Consider the following 18,285-nt stretch of genomic DNA (forward strand, 5'->3'; position numbering starts at 1 on the left):
GCAGCTCTAAAAATATCAGTCTGAATATGTCGTAGAACTGTGCATTAATTCGAGATACTAATGAAACAAAGGCCGAATTTCTGACTAACCGTACACAAAACCCTAGAAGAAGCACGGTATTTTATTTTTTTCGTAAGTAATGTGGCAATAATATTTGTTTTCACTTCAGGTATGTCAATAACACAGTATAAGAATCATCTAGTTATGCACCTTTATTAATCGTATGTGGACTCTTTTTCAAAAGTGGTACTAAATACCACAACCGAGGTCCAATTTGATACCAATGTCTGAATTAATTGTTAATAAATGCATAACGAATCTTACACTTCTATTCTTTCGCTACTTATTTGGTTAATACTGAAATAATATATTTGCAAATAATATAAAGCAGCCTTAAAATTACTACAAAAAGTATATGCAGTTAGTTTTCTAAGTGTACGCAGTGGTCATCACGAAAAAGAGGTGAATAACAGTTAAATGTGTCAGGTGTTGAAGTCGGAAGACTGAAACTGAGTTAATTATTAATACGTATTTGCGTATGTGTAGCAAGATCTAAAATATACCTATCTGTGATAAGTGCACAGCAAATCTTACGTTTTTATTCTTTTTATGCTTATTTGGTTAATGTTATAATAATATGTATGCAATTAGTTATAGGCAGACTTCACTTTTTTATGTTAATGAAAATGATTAAATGTGCACCCTAAACCCTTTAAACTACTGTAAATCCAAAAATAAGAACCTAGTGAAAGAGAGTAATACACGGACACAAAATGCCACCATTGGTACAACGTGAAACAGCTCATGCACGACTTGAACCTGCTAGGGTAACTTCGAAATATAGACAGCAATATTCCGAATCATCGAAAGAATTCCATTATATACAGCTGAATTCTAGAAATTTCTCATCACTTACCAAACATCACCACTGCCTTTGTAGTAGTTTTCCTTCGATTATATTTTCACTTTTCAAAACTTTATAAACCTCTAGATCGAACGAGGATCTACTCACTCACGATTACGATACGTACTGGGCAGTTGACAGCCTGTCTACTGTCACGTTCGAACTTGTTCTGCTGTAGAGATCGCTCGACTGGAGGTTAAGCTAAACAGGTCGTAGCAGGTACGACATAATCTTCGATGTTACTAACGAAAATCCTGTGCTTTTGACAATGGTTCATTTAACTGCACACATGTACACACATGTCCAGGGCACATACACAGTAATGCATATTATCAGTTAAACACCAGACCGGATTTAGGGTGCTTGACTCTTTTGGCGCCCCTTCCTATTGTATTAGTTTATAAGTGAAGCCTATAGGATATTCGTGAAGGCCCCGTGGTGTAAGCGTAGCGTGCCTACCTCTTACTCGGAGGCCCCGGTTCGATTCCCGGCCAGGACAGGGATTCTTTACCTGGATCTCAGGGCTAGTTCGAGGTCCACTCGGTCTAAGCCATTACAGATGAGCTATCTGACGTTGAGATAGCGGCTTCGATCTAGGAAGCCAAGAATAACGGCCGAGAGGATTCGTCGTGCTCACCACACGACACCTCGTAATCTGCAGGCCTTCGGGCTGAGCAGCAGTCGCTTGGTAGGCCAAGGCCCTTCAAGGGCTGTAGCGCCATGGGGTTTGGTTTCTTTGTTTTGTTACCATAACAAATTATTCGTCTACGCAAAACCATTAAAAATTACTTGAATATGTCTGGTTATCATGATGGCCTTTGGGCCAATGGGGCACGGGCTTGATTCCAGACCGGGTCGGGGATTTTACCTTTCATTAGTTAATTCCTATGCCTTGAGGGCTGGGTGTTTGTACCGTGTTCAACATTAGAATTCATCTTAGGTAGAGCCCCATCCTCAGAGACTCGCAAGTAGCCTACGCGGCTTCAACTCGAACGACCTGCACCAAGTCTCTCTGGAGGACACATGCCATCATTACTTGAATATTTTATTAACTCATTGACTTGGGAAGATCTTCTAGAATCTACGTGTGAGCAGCGTATTTGTGTCGTTACTTCTAAAGCACTGGAAGGTGGCATCACATTGTTTGTATGACTGTGTCAAGTCAGTGACTATTCCAAGTCAGGGTGAGTTAATAATGAACACTACGTAACACTACGGTGAACCGAAGTCAGGGACGTAGCCAAGGGGGAGTTACTAGCGGTTAGACCCCTCCCCCCACCCCCCCATCCACAAATGGAATTTTTACAAAAGAAATGAACAAAAACTGACAATAAACAAGCAAAAGTTAATTCAATGTGTTGGCTCTTTTGAACATTCATAGAGACATAATTGTAAATCAAACAGATCTCTCAGATCTATTTTCTAAGAAGCCTTGAAAGTTGTATTTTAGACTGTAATCTGAACATACGATTCGCTGTTGACCTTGATCATATTGTTCTTGTTCGACATTTTAATGTAAGATTTTTTTTAGTGTACTGCAATCTGAATATCAACATAGTTCATTTGTATCAGTATCCTTACAATAACACTTACGCATGCGCGCACCATACACGCACAAGCACCTTCACTGTATTCTGTCATCATTTTGTAACTATAACCCCCACCCCAATCGATCGATCCTGGCTAAGCTACTGACTGAAATACAAAATATTTACGCTAAGTACACAGTGAGAGAGTGGTTAAGTGTAGGAAAGGGCCAAGAGTTCTAACATCGCCATTTTATAAAAACCTAAATAAATAAAATAAATAAATAAATAAATAAAATGGGATAGCTGGTCTGTGACCAGGGATGAAAGCAAAATTAAGAAATTAAGGAAAACAACATTCAATTATTACTAAAATATTCCATTTATACTGTAGGCCTATATCTCTCTATATAAAAGGCTAACTCCGACTGACTGTAATCAACGCTCAGACAAAACTACTCGACATAAAGAAATGAAATTTTGGGGATACATTTATATTACAGTGCAGGTGCTCACTAAGGGAGGATTTTTGGATATTCCATTGCTAAGGGGTGAAAAGGGGGGTGAACTGTTTAAATTAGTACATCTATAGGTCAAAAACGTAACAGTTTACGGACGTAAAAATTGTTATTTAGAATCTACTTTAAAAATGAAGAAACACGTATTTTTTCGTATAATTCCCTTAAGGGGGTGAAAAATGGTGAATACCTTTCATGAGGATACCTATATCTCAAAAACTGAAGACGTTACAGACATGAAGAATGGTATTCGGAATCTCCTTTAAAAATTAATAAACACGTATTTTTTGTTTCCGGAAAAGGGAGAGGGGGGGGGGTGAAAAGGATTGAAAATGGGGTTGAATTATTTTTATTGGGATACTGATATCTCGAAAACTGAAGATGTTACAGACGTTAAAATTGGTATTTGGAATCTTCATTAAAAATAAAGAAACACTTTTTTTTCGGAAAATTCGCATAAGTTGGGCTTGAAAAAAGTGAAATACGGGTTGAATTATTTTTATTATGATACTTCTATATTTCTGTACACTGACTATTTTGGCGAAATTTTTGTTCAGTTATCCGTTTCAGGTGTAATAATGACCATCTGCATATATTTTAGCTTCCGTTTCCCGAAAGTCCCCTTTCCCCACTCCCTAAAATGAAAATAGTGGCACAATCTGCCAGACGAGCTAAAAAATTGAAAATTGAAATTTGGCAAAAGTATGGGTTTTGTCCTGTAACCGACGCAAAAATTTCAAGATGTTTACCCCCAGAAAATATCGAAACATGGAGGCAATTTTAATGACGGTGAAGACCTTAGTCTCGATGTATTCCATGGCTAAACGATAAGTCGTATCATAAAACGGATGGCACAATCTCTGTTCAATTTGGAGTGATCTAAACTTGGGTCCTATGACATTTTGTCGTATCTCTATCCCTTGTGGGTTAGATTTGGCTTTGATTCTCGATTGTACATAAATTTTACAGTTTTTACACGTATAATTCATAGTGTGACTTACTTGTAGGAAGACAGGATCATCAAATTCTGCACGAACATTGACCCTCCCAGTAGGCTTATGTGAGCCAAATTCTGTTTCTAGCTGTCACGTAAGTATCCGAAAAGTAACGCAGTTCTCCCTATTCGAAGTTTCTAATTCAATCTAATCAAGAAATACTGTAGAGGAGATGTCACAGGATCAACCATTTAGACCGCTAAAAGAGGCGTCTTATGATGCAATCCGTTTGTTGATATAACGTACCACTTAGAAGCAGTTAATCTGCAAATGAAGGTCTGCAATATTGTAAACATGCATATACATTCGTATGTCGATCTATGTATATTCACTGAAATCAATTTGTAGCGATCTAGTAGGGGTGTGTCTGCCGTTATAGTTAATACTTTACAAATCGATAGTGACTGTCAGTAGGAGGGCGTCTGCTATTGTAATCAATACTCCCCACATCGACTGGCAGTAGAAATGGCGTCCTTCAACTCCTGCCTAACTGGCATTAGTAAGGAGGGCCTACCATTGTAATTAATAATTCCCTTCTCGATTTCACTGGCAGAAGGCAAGGGAGCATGCAATTTACTTCAAACATCCTCTACATGATTGTGTTTGGATGTAGGAAAGGGAGCCTGCCATATTAACGAAAACTCCTCAAATCGATTGTGACCGCAAAGTAGACAAGGTGGCCTTCTATTGTAATGAAAACTTCCCAACTCAACTGTGAATGATAGTAGGCAAGGGAGCCTGTCGTTATCGTCACAACTCTGCAACTCGCACTTTACATTAGAAACAACGTATGGGGACCTCCCCATACTGTTTCTTGGATAACACTAAGGGAAATGCAATTTCAAAAAAATCTTAATCACTGCGTGTACAGTAATTTACTTCGATATCCGTATACAGTGTGAAATACCGTAGCGAAGCACGGATACATTTGCTAGTATCTATATATCAAAAGAGTTTACTAAAAACAGCTTTTGCAAATCCGTCCGTCCGTTCTACTGGGCCGTTTTGCTTCATTTTTGATTTACTCTCTCCGAATTTACCTGCTGTGAATCACGAGACATTGATCTCTAAGTTCAGCCAACTTTGAGTAATCATAAAATCAAATCATTAAAGGATCACTCCAATAATTGCAGGCGAAGACTTATCCCAACCCGCAATACATTCTGTACTTAGCAGGTTGCTAAGCGACTAACACTTTCATTAATATTCTTATTTATGTTATTTCCATCCTTAGTAATGTCATTACATGCACCCATGCTTGATTACTGCCTTTCAAGTCAGAGAGTGTGCAGTTCCTCTGATCCGGAAGAATACCATTCTCTGCTAGATACTCTTCGATTCTCTAACCTTTCCCAGCTTCCAAATATATTCAACAGATGGCAGAGTTCCTAATAATCTACATGCTGCTAAGAGAAAAATGTCTACGTACAAACAGACCCCACCATGACATACGCTTTAGACATTATCTGACAACACCTGCACTAGAAAGAGTGAAAGCCGTGTATTTTTAAAAAAATATCTGCCTGGCTCTACGCCTCTGCATTCGGGAGACGGAACAGGGCTGGGCCTCTAGGCTAGCCCCAACCGTCGGCTGTCCTGAAAATGATTTTCCGTGGTTTTCCATTCTCCTGCACTAAGGCAAATACCGACACAGTTCCTAGTATAGGCCGCGGCCGTCAACCCCCTCACCTTCTCCGTGCATCTCCTTCACCGTAACAAACATCCCGGCCAGAGAGACGGCGTCACCGTCTAAGAGGCCCGCCTCCCCCTTCATGGGAGGAATGAACACATTTTAGTAGCAGTAATATCACTGTCTTCTACGACACAATGCCAAGCTTTACATAAAGAACTCCAGGATAAATAAAAGTGAATATATGGACAGATTTTTATACACAGACGGCATGATGACATCTGAATGGATGAATTCTGTCTTCGAACTGCGGCATATCATAACGCCCCTCTTATTACTTTTTTACTAGTTGCTTTACGTCGCACCGACACAGATAGGTCTTATGGCGATGATGGGATAGGAAAGGTCTAGGAGTGGGAAGGACGCGGCCGCTGTGAATCTAACCTGCATATAATTTAAGTAATAAAACTATGTATGATTGACCATTTAATTTTTATTCAAGGTACAGTTATATTAATTTAAAAGCAACTTTGCAGCCGAAACTAAATAGGCGTTTTATGCTTCAGTTTCACGAATGACAGCTCCTCATGCAACATCACTGATATGTTGCTGTCCAGTGCCATCTGTTGGCCTGTTTGTGCACTCGTTGTAGGTGTCAATAAAACCCCATGTCATGTCAAGCATGTGTGGCCACTTGTACCTGACGAATTGTTGTTCAGCGTCATATGTTGATCATTTTGAGTTCTTTATTTCAATATACATTAAAAATATAATACAAACCATCTACTTGCTTACAAAGCAGCATTTATGTGTATTCAAAGCACGCAAAATACGGTTACGTTTTGCAAGCTGAAATTTACATTAATACATCAAATTTAATCAATACGGTACTAAGTATCAAAAATTTTACGTAAGAACAAAATAATATTTTGTAAAATTGCCACTAAACCAGACGTAATACGCCAAAACTATTTTTTTTTCTCGAATTCTGCGTTAAGAAATTCATAAAACCCACCTATTTTCGTTTTTACCACACAAAACAAGTTTTTAAAAAAAAAAAATTCCAGGCTAGTGATATTGGAGGTAGAGGTAAATAATATTGTCATACTGGTATATGATTGCATGACATGGTGTTTTATTGACACCAAAATAAATTGTGTAACTCTTGTGTATTATTCTCTGTTTACAGTAATTAACAGCAATTTTCATCGTGTTAGTGTGCTGTAGGAATAAAAATAGTACATTAAGTAGTATTGTAGTGTAGTAGTAGCTTATTAAATAACTTACTGTCGTGCGTTCTTTGTGAACTAACCTAGACAATATTTCTTTCCTTTCATTTTTATTTTGCGCAGAATAAGTTATCTTATTTTTCCTTCTCTTTTCATTATTTAGTAAAAAAATGCCTAAGCAGTGCGAATGTAGGAACTGTGGGTGTGGCCAGGCATTAAGGAGTATGAGGGAGGAGTTGGAGAGCTTGAGGGAGATAATTAGGATACTCTCAGAGGACAGGAAGGAAAGTAGGCCTCCAAACAATGTACAGGATACAGTAGGTGAAATAGAGGGATTGGAAGGAAATGGGGGAATTGTGGAAGACACGTGCACTAATGTTTTAAGAGGAAGGAGATTGCAGGCTAAGGGCTCCATTCAGGATCAAAATTCAGGACAGGTGTTGGTGAGAAATCGGTACGAGTCACTGCAGGTAGAACAACCGAGGGAAGATGAGGAACAGGGAACTGTTGCCGAGAAGTTTGAAAGTAGTAGAAAGGGAAGAGGTAGAAAAGGGAAATATGGAGTAGTGGATAGGAAAAGACAGATGGAACAGGGTCATGGGATGGAAAAAAGGGATGAGGAAGTAGCTTCTGCAGCTGTCAGGAAATATATAACTGACCAGGAGGGGAGAGGATCAAATGAGGTGGGTAGGGTTGAGGCTCTGGTCATGGGGGATTCTATCGTTAGACATGTCGGGAAAGTGTGTGGAGGAAAGGGTACCAGGGTAGAGTGTTATCCAGGAATTAGGTTAAGACAGATGTTGAAGAAAGTAGAAGAGAAGGTGGAGGGAAAGGAGAAAGTGTTAGTGTTTCACGTTGGTACTAACAACGTAAGACAAGCAGGTATACTGTAAGTACCAACATAGTTGGGGATGTGTGGGATCTGGTAAATGCAGCACGGATAAAGTTTAAGGAAGTGGTGATTGTTATCAGTGGAATACTGTGTAGGAGGGATACTGACTGAAAGGTGATTGGGGATTTAAATGAGACTATGGAGTGGGTATGTGGGAAACTGGGAGTGAAATTTCTAGATCTTAATGGGTGAGTACGAGATAGGGATCTGCGCTCAGATGGCCTTCACTTAGACCGCAGTGGCACATATAAGTTAGGAAATTTGTTTAGAATGGTTATTATAGGGAGGTACATTCAGGGAAACAGGGTGCACTAGGCAGCGGTGTTAAGGGAACAGGGAACTGGAAATCAAGTAGGGATGACATAAAACTGTTAGTGCTCAACTGTAGAAGTATTGTAAAGAATGGAATAGAATTAATTTAATAGATATATACTTACCAGATATTGTAATAGGAGTTGAATCATGGCTGAGAAATGATATAATGGATGCAGAAATTTTCTCGCGGAACTGGAGAGTGTATCGTAGAGATAGGATAGGAAAGGTAGGAGGGGGAGTATTCATTCCCATGAAAGAAGAATTTGTAAGCTACGAAAAAGTTAAAGATGACAAGCACGAACTTCTAGGTGTAAGGCTCATTTCTAAATATAATAGGCAACTAGATGTCTTTGGAGTGTACAGACCAGGAAAGGGTAGCACAGATGCTGATTCAGAATTATTTGATAAGATAATCAGCTATGTGAGAAACAATAAAGAAAGGAACGTGATCGTAGCGGGTGATCTCAATTTATCAAATGTCAATTGGGAAGGTAATGCGAACGACAGGAAGCATGACCAACAAACGGCAAATAAGTTAATATGGGAAGGGCACCTGATTCAGAACTAGTTTAGTAATACGCAACTTAATAAGTTCAAAAAGCTCATCGAATAAAGCAACTGACATTCTATAATATTGGAAAAACATTTCCGGATAGTTCCTGTTTTCGCACAACTTTAAATGAAATTGTCCAGTGGTGAGCCGATTCGATAACGCAGGATGAGTCCACCAACGTCTTTTTACCAGGATTACTTGATACAGGAACTGGAAAAAATCCAAGGAAAAGCAGCTCGATTTGTTCTGGTCGATTTCCGACAAAAGAGTAGCGTTAAAAAAATGTTGCAAAGTTTGGGCTGGGAAGACTTGGTAGAAAGGAGACGAGCTGTTCGAATAAGTGGTATGTTTCGAGCTGTCAGTGGAGAGATGGCGTGGGAGGACATCAGTAGACAAATAAGTTTGGATGGTGTCTTTAAAAGTAGGAAAGATCACAATATGAAGATAAAGTTGGAATTCAAGAGGACAAATTGGGGCAAATATTCGTTTATAGGAAGGGGAGTTAGGGATTGGAATAACTTACCAAGGGAGATGTTCAATAAAATTCCAATTTCTTTGCAATCATTTAAGAAAAGGCTAGGAAAACAACAGATAGGGAATCCGCCACCTAGGCGACTGCCCTAAATGCAGATCAGTAGTGATTGATTGATTGAATGAAACATGTATTTTCTCTGGATACCTCAGATCAACCAATCTTCTTCTTCTTCTTTTGCTACCATTTTTTCTGCTCACCTGTGGGGTCACGGGTGTGAACTGTGTCGCACATGTGGATTTGGCCCTGTTTTGCTGCCGGATGCCCTTCTTGACGCCAACCATACATGAAGGAATGTAGCCTAATCACTATTGCATGTTTCTGTGGTGGTTGGTAGTGTGGTATGTTGTATGAATATGATGAGGAGAGTGTTGGGATGGACACATACACCCAGTCCCAGAGCCAGAAGAATTAATCAGAAGCAATTAAAATCCCCAACCCGGCCGGGAATCGAACCCAGGGCCCTCTGAACCGAAGGCCAGCCAACAAGTCGGACACCTCAGACCAACCAATACCAAAAATGTATACCACATGTGTGGATAGCACTACCCCATTATCGACGGCAAGTAGCAGCTGAAAATGAGATCAGTTTATCCTCTGCACGGCCACCCAGCAGTAAGGCAATATCTCAAATCAATTGAATACATCATCATCATCATCATAATTTCTTCACTTCAGCAATCTGGGTGCAGTTGTGTATGAGCTTCCTCTAGTTTGTCCTGTCCATCCAGAGATGTTGTTCATATATGCGACACCAGATTACACCTCTAATTTGAAGGTTCTTGAAAATCTGTTTCTCCCAAATATCACCAGGTCTTCCTCTTGGTATCTTTCCAGGAATACTGTGATCAAAGTATGCTCGAAGAGTACTATGGAGATCCATCCCTTTCATATGACCATATCATTGCAGTCTCTTCACTTCTAGGGTCTCCAGCAAGCTTCTTTCGAATCCAAGCTGCTATAGAATATCCACATTCTTTGTTGATCCAGTTGCTGCTTCCAAACCAGATGTTCGGGATTCGAGATGAACAGATAAAGACACTACTTCCCGTGAGAGACATACCTTTGGATATCCTTTGTATGTGAACTGAGCGGTAGCCATCTTATAAATAGATGGTGAATAAGTTTTCGTATACCTTACGTAACACACAATCTTATACAATGCCATCACAATGGCGACACTGCCCAGGATCTGACAACCCTGCAGATCACCTATCTCGTGGAATTTCTGCAGATCAGATACAGTCCCTAAATACATGATGGCATGGGCCATCTTGGTTAGCAAAGGCAGATTCTCACTGGCCTCGAAATCTGCTGTCACCTTCATCACTTCCTGAGACGAAGATCACTGCCCAACAGGTCCTCCACATGGATTTGCCCTTGCCCACATTTAAGTGCACAAAATTAAGTTCTTACGTATGCCTTTTGCATGTCACTGCTTGGGTACTTCGCCTGGCACGTATCTTTTGTCAAAAAGACCATGAAACTGGAGAACTCACTGCTAAAGAACTTACTGCCGCACACAACTACTGGATATAAGCCACCCAAATCGACTGCTTTCCTGCTGAACTGAGAGCGCTACAAACCAACGCCCCTCTTCCAGAAGGATTCAAATTACGTTGCTACAATCCCTTTCTGGAAAATGGAATCTTGAAGCTTGGTGGATGACTAGGAAATGCTGAACATACCCACGAACAGCGTCATCCCATAATTATTGATGGTGATCACCACTTTACACAATTGCTGATTAGGGACATGCACATTCACCTGCATCATCTGAGAGTGCAAATAGTTCTGTCAGAAGTCCGAAACGAACTTCTGGATACTATGAGCACGCCGTGACATTAAGAAGATCCTACACCACTGCCTACCTTGCAAAATGGCTCGAGGCATCGCTGGACAAGCAACTGAGGCACAAGTTCCAATGCAGCGAGTCATTCCACAGAAACCATTTGCGGTAACTGGTATTGATTTTGCCGGACCATTATACGTAAAGGAAGCATGCTGCACGAAAATGCTACATTGTCCTTTCCACATGTGTGAGGACCAGAGCGCTTCATTCAGAATTATGCTGAGATCTCGGCACCGACAAGTTTATACAGGCACTACAGAGATTTGTAGCAAGACGTGGCATTCTGCATACTATGCCCAGATGTTTCTGTATGCAAACAGAGAACTGTCAGATCTATAGACAGTGATCTTGCATGCAAAGACTCACCAGTATCTATCACAGTATAGCATCACATGGAAATTCCTTGCACCACGCACGGCTTGATTGGGAGGCTGGTGGGAAAGGATGGTTGGCTCCATCAAGCAATGTCTGAGGAAGACTCTGGGACAATCGTCAGTAGATTAAGACAGTTTGCAGACGGTACTGACATCTATAGAAGCTGCGCTGAACTCCAGACCACTAACTAAGGATGAGGACATACATGTTCTTACTCAGCACATTTCCTCATCGGCGGACAACTCACTGCACTACCCTCTGGACCTGAACCCCAGGTAAACTCTCCCATTAAAGAATTCAGGCTCCAACAGGAACTGGTGGATCATTGCTGGAAACAATGGAACAAAGAGTACCTGCTGCAACTGCAAAAACTCCCACAAAGTACGATGCCCAAGAGGAACACGCCCTGTCGTCAGAGTAGGAGACATCGTCCTTTTGCAGGAAGGTCACCGACCACGTCATGTGGAATAAGGCTTGTGTCGTGGAGTTACGTTATGGATGAGACGGACATGCCCGGATAGTTGTGCTCTCCAAGACGGACGGCGCTCGCATTGTCAGGCCTCTTCGGCTGGTCATACCTCTGGAGCTTGACGAGGGTTGGGGAGGGGTGTTGAAGTAGTAGTTGAATAAAATAGTGTGTTACGTAAGGTATACGATAACTTATTCACCATCTATTTACAACATTTATTTTTCCCATCTACTCACAACATTTATTTTGATAACTTATTTTACAAGATGGCTACCGCTCAAACCACATATAACAAAGGATATCCAAAGATATGTCTCTCACAAGAAGTAGCGTATTTTTCTGTTCATCTCAAATCCCCAACACCATATGTCATAGGTACGAAGGTAATCCAAAAAATAAGGCCTCCTATTTTTTTATAAATACATAGACCTGTTTATTTCTACCATGGTTTACATCATTTTACAGCTTGAACATATAGCTATTTTTCTACATAATCACCATTTCAGTCGATGCATTTTTTTAGACACTGTAATAGTTTTTGCATGTACATGTCATACCAGCTCGCCGCCATGCTGTTCAGGAAGTTGTGAACAGGAACCAAAGTGCAGAGATCCTCCAGGGTGATCCACCAATCTTCACGCAAGATTTGTTCAACCTTCACGACTGTCTCGACAGAAATTGATGGTCTCCCGCTCCTTCGTTCGTTCGTCATGAATTTCAGTCCGACCGGCTGCAAACTCTCTACACCACTTACAAATACTTTTGACATTCATGCACAACTCACCATACACTTCCATCAATTGGCGATGGATTTCAAATGGTTCAGTACCTTTTGCGTTCAAAAACCGAATACCTGAACGCACTTTGCACTTGGCAGTAACATCCAATGGGGACTCCATTCTCAATGGCTGCCAAGCCAAGACTGAGTGCCTCACCGCAGCGTGTGCATGTCTATATGCGAGCGCGGGAAACACTCATTACAATATTGTGACCAACAGCCACACGAACACAGTTCTGTTTTTATTTTTAAAATAGGATACATTATTTATGGGCATATTTTGTACAAGCTGATCTTGGAAACTAATGGAATGTTTCATCCCGAAAGTATTTGACATACCGTGTGATAGAATGTGGAAGCTTTCTGTATTCTGTTGCTAATCTCCTGAAGACAGAACACTACCTAAATATTGGAAGTTGTCTACAATATGCCTCTTCTCATCTCCAATTCTTAGATGAATAAGTTGGTGAGTTTCTACTCATCGGAGTCATCACCATCTCTACTCATGATCTTGATTTTGCTCATTTTAAGTTCTAAGGTTGTAAAACTTCATGGCAAAGATCTAGTCTATCTTGTACTTCCACTTCTGTCTCACCCCGTACTATTATATCATCAGCAAAAACCAGGACATTAGTTGTTCAATCCTCTCTTCTAACTGCTTTTAAAACTTCCTCCATTATGATTATGAAGAGGAGTGGTGAAAGAGAACTTCCTTCCTGGACTCCACGCTTCATTTAAAACCAACCTGACCTTCCATCCTGGATCTGGACTAAACTTTATTATTATTTTTTTTTTTTTTGCTTTATGGGAAGGAAGTGGCCGTGGCCTTAATTAAGGTACAGCCCCAGCATTTGCCTGGTGTGAAAAAGGGAAACCACTGAAAACCATCTTCAGGGCTGCCGACAGTGTGGTTCGAACCCACTATCTTCTGATTACTGGATACTGGCCACACTGGTACATGGTACAATGATCTAATATTGTCTTGTGAATAACTGTTAGAATTTAAGTAAGGGTTTAATGAATTATATACCTTTAATGGCCATAGGCATCAAGCCTCCAACAACTAAACCAGTCACTCTCAGGAACCAGTACTGGAAACAATAGTCAACACTACTCGACTAGAATAAGCCAATAGAGGGGATTCCAACTCATATCTCACAACTCTGAACAGTATGGACAATGCCAGTAAAAGGATAAGAACTGAACTGGTAGAAACTAGAGCCAGCCTAAAGAAGTGAGACAGTACATAAAATGATACCTGTGACTGTGGTGGCATTAACCATAGACCGGTAGCACTACTCGCAATGTTGTTATTGGTAGCACTTCATCGGGATGACGACTCATATTACTTTTGCTAGTTTTAATTGTTTATTGTTATTCTTCATTATCGATTTAAAAGGGTTTAAATAATAATTTTTAACATCCGTATTGTAATGGCAAGCCTCCGTGGCTCAGGTGGCAGCTCATCGACCTCTCACTGCTGGGTTCTGTGGTTCAAAGCCCGGTCACTCCACGTGAGATTTGTGCTGAACAAAGCGGAGGCAGGACAGAATTTTCTCCGGGTACTCCGGTTTTCCCTGTCATCTTTCATTCCAGCAACACCCTTTAATATCATTTCATTTCATCTGTCAGTCATTAATCATTGCCCCAGAGGAGTGCGACAGGCCTCGGCAGCCGGCACAATACCTATCCTCGCCGCAAGATGGGGGCTTCATTCATTCCATCCCTGACCCGGTCAGTGACTGAAAAACAGGTTGTAGGTTTTCATTTTCATTGTAATAGTAATATCAATTATATGTTTTACTTTTTCATTTGATATGACTAAATTATAACGACAAGTACATCTCAGATTTAGTGAGATATACGAGTAGAAGCAATATAACATTTACACAAAACATTTTATAACAGACAATGAATAAAAGTACATAACACACTAATCATTTCTAATATTGGTCATAATGATGTTATCTTCATCTCCTTCTGTGTCCAGCTCCATGGCTAAATGATTAGCACGCTGGCCTTTGGTCACCAGGATCCCGGGTTCGATTCCTGGAAGGGTGTGGAATTTTAACCATAATTTGTAAATTCTGCTGGTACGGGGGCAGGATGAATGTGTCGTCTTCATCATCATTTCATCCTCATCACAACTTGCAAGTCGCCTACAGGCATTTTGGCGAGCTGAACTTGTCCTCGGACACTCCCGGCACTAAAAGCCATATGCCATTTCATTTTTATCTTCCTCTGTATCAAACATCAAACTACTGTCCATCAGGACAAATTGGGGCAAATATTCATTTATAGGATGGGAAGTTAGGGATTGGAATAACTTACCAAGGGAGATGTTCAATAAATTTCCAATTTCTTTGCAATCATTTAAGAAAAGGCTAGGAAAACAACAGATAGGGAATCTGCCACCTGGGCGATTGCCCTAAATGCAGATCAGTAGTGATTGAGTGATTGAGGTATAAAGTCCAGCTAGGTCACTGTCATAGTCTTCAAAATTGTCATCTTGTTCAACATAGCTGATTTCTCCTTCATCATCAGAAGGTTCAACGAGAATATTCTGTATTTCTTCTTCCTTGAGAGTTCGATCCATTTCAGGCTGTTGACCATATACAATAAACCTAAAAAATATAGATACAGAGTTCTGGTGTATACCTCCACACAACTACTGAGTGAAATATTCCACTTCATGTTATTAAATGTAAACTACACCACAGATCATTAGTAGCAGTTTGTCATGGAGACAAAAGAAATAGTAAACATTTATATGTAGCGCTTCATTTCAGCGACAACTACAGTTTTAGAAACTGATCCTAAACAATACTTACCTCAACTTTCCCTCCACTCTCTCAGCCAACAGGAACGAGGCTAAACATAGTGCAAGGCACTGCCAGACATAAGTGAGGATAGAATAAAAGGGAGAATTGGGGGAAGCTTAAGTGTATCACGTGTTCATCATGGAGGCGAGCTCTACTGTTCTAGGGTTAAAGATCTGGAGCATCTGTACCATCGCCCAAATCTCCCTGTGGAAACTCAGTTTGAAGATTTTAATACAGCAATGACAGCACTATAGCACATACTTCATAGTGGAGTAACTTCAACATTATTATTTAAATATCTTGGTCCCACAGACAACTGACAGTTACATGCTTTCGGATGTCTGAGCATGCGTTAATACTGCCTGGCTGAAATATTGTCAGGTCACTGATAGCCTCTATGGTCATAAGTTTCTTGAAATCCAATGTAAACTGCTTGGAACGCACAGGGCAGAATTTTGATCTACAACAAAACAGAACGAGCAGATGCTCCATACCATAATGCCATGATGGTGTCTGAGAGTCATAAGACTGGACTATAGAAGAAACAAAGATATCCAAAACACCTTTAAAGTTACCCCTGCACCAAACAAGATGGAAAAGGTGAAGCTGAGCTGTTATGGACATGTGGCCAGAGCTGAATGGAGTCCATGGCACAACATGCATTCGTACTAAGCCCTGATGGATGGTGAACTAGAGAAAGACCAAAGAAATGCTTGCATGTAGGCACCTGACTTGCCAGTTCCACAGAGCAAATGAAGTGGAGGGTAAGATGCAGAATAGCGCTCTCTGCTCCTTGCTGGGAATAACGCCCAGAAAAAAGAAGGAGAAAATGAATTCAATTCATCTACTTTTCAAAGGAATGAAATTAAACTGACTTCACTTCTGGCTCATAACAGTAATTGAGAAATTATTCCAGTAACATAATTCTTATCATAACATAATGGAAGCCAATATTGAAGAATTATTTTCATCTACATTATGAGGTAGAATTTCTGAAACAAGACTTGATATCTAGTTATTATGTCAGCAATGTACTTAAAATCAGGGAATATGAATTATATTAAATGAACGATATTTTTAAATAATGACTAATTTATTATATTTTATTACTTGTTCTACCTGAATACTGAGTAATTATAGGGTAACAAAGTACATTTATATTACTATATAAAGCTCAAATCTTCCATTTAATATAATACAATATAATTTATTTCATATAAACTGTCCAGCAGCTAACAATAAATTGATTCTTTCTACAGACCATAGCAATAGCCATAGTAAATCCAACTCTTCATATGCCTTTCATCTTGTATGTGAATAATAAATGAAATACAAATTATGACCAAAATATACAGATACTTCACCTACATTCTGTGCCTGAGGAACCTGTCACATTCCCCTGGTCAAGGTACATGGGACCTAGTGTCATCCCCGAGTCTCTTCTTGTGAGCATCTTGTGATCACTTGTGCCCAGGATTCATGTTTCCAAGTGGTCCCATGTAATTATAAGGCAGCAAATGTGCATCCACAGACTGTACAAATTCAGTAGATACTCGAGAAGAAGGAGTTGCTGAGACAGTGGGTGCTGGTTCAGTTCTCTGGAACTTCTGCGGTAACCTGAAAATATTAAAATTCAAGCCATTATAACACCCAAGTACCTAGAATGCTATAAATTTCATAGAACATGAGCAAGAGTACAGCTTTGATATGTTCATTGATTTAAGACTACTCCAGAGCTCCAATTACCTGAACATCAGATCTCTGGATCATGAAATATCTGGATACAGTTTCATAGCAGACGTTATTGTAAAAGTTGCTAGCTGTAATGATTGTGATGCAGATGACATAAATGACTGGTTACAGTGTAACTCGATGGACCAAGGAATTGTGCATAATATTATGGAACAATATCAGATCTGACTGCATGTAAGACAATACTGCCTCCAAAGCAACTAATATGCATGGATATGTTTAAATAAAAACCTTGTTTTACAGTGTACTTATATAAAGTATTTAGTATATGGAAGAAAATTTAACATAAACTTGTCAACCCCTTCAGGGAGGGTTAATAAGATATTGAATGGAAGGAAAAAGTAAACTGACACCTCTGAATAGAGAACACCTCTATATAACTAATATTTTTAAAATTTGAATTACCGGTATATAAATAGTTCTAAATAATGGACATTCTCAACTATTTTGATGTCTTCTTTACAAGTTGCTTTAAGTTTGCACCAACAGAGATAGGTCTTTATAGTGATGAGAAGATAGGTCCATCCTCAACAAGTGTCCATAGAACGGTAACCTTCTTTCCTCATCAATTCAACCACTCCTTCTGTTTTTTTTATACAATTATTTGTTAGATTTGAGTCTCCTCATTCCATTTTTATACAATTTGACCTAGAATTTTTCTTAGCATTTTCTTTCTTTTTTCTGAATATCTTCAAGCCCATCTTTTCTAACCATATCCAATGTTTCTGCTGCATACAGGCACTCAGGTTTAAATAGTGGGTTTGAATCCCACTGTCGGCAACCCTGAAGATGGTTTTCTGTGGTTTCCCATTTTCACACCAGGCAAATGCTGGGGCTATACCTTAATTAAGGCCATGGCCACTTCCTTCCAACTTCTAGGCCTTTCCTATCCCATCATCGCCATAAGACCTATCTGTGTCGGTGCGACGTAAAGCCCCTAGCAAAAAAAAAAAAAAAACTACTACAATACCAGCACTCCATCTTAATTTTGGTCATCCTAGTGCTGTTCACCTTCTCATCTCAGTGAGCCATATACTATTCCAGTTTACTTTCCATATGACCACATCTAAAATGCCTTTCTTTTCTTAAGAAAATAAAAAAGAATGAATAAAATAATGTGTTCTGTGTATAAAGCATGCCTTT

The 18,285-nt window shown here is 39.8% G+C and overlaps 1 protein-coding gene across 1 annotated transcript in view; it reads right to left on the reverse strand.

Moving 5' to 3' along the window:
• Window positions 1-16,576: 16,576 nt before the first annotated feature.
• The window catches only part of LOC136873825 (uncharacterized), a 63,217-nt gene continuing 61,508 nt past the window's right edge, over window positions 16,577-18,285 (reverse strand). Inside the window, exon 7 of the mRNA XM_067147088.2 lies at window positions 16,577-17,007. Coding sequence (XP_067003189.2) covers window positions 16,851-17,007 — 157 coding nt within the window. The 3' untranslated portion in view covers window positions 16,577-16,850. The remainder of the gene's footprint in view (window positions 17,008-18,285) is intronic.

This window comes from Anabrus simplex, chromosome 1 (genome assembly GCF_040414725.1).
Source record: "Anabrus simplex isolate iqAnaSimp1 chromosome 1, ASM4041472v1, whole genome shotgun sequence".
In the NCBI taxonomy this organism is placed as follows: domain Eukaryota; kingdom Metazoa; phylum Arthropoda; class Insecta; order Orthoptera; family Tettigoniidae; genus Anabrus; species Anabrus simplex.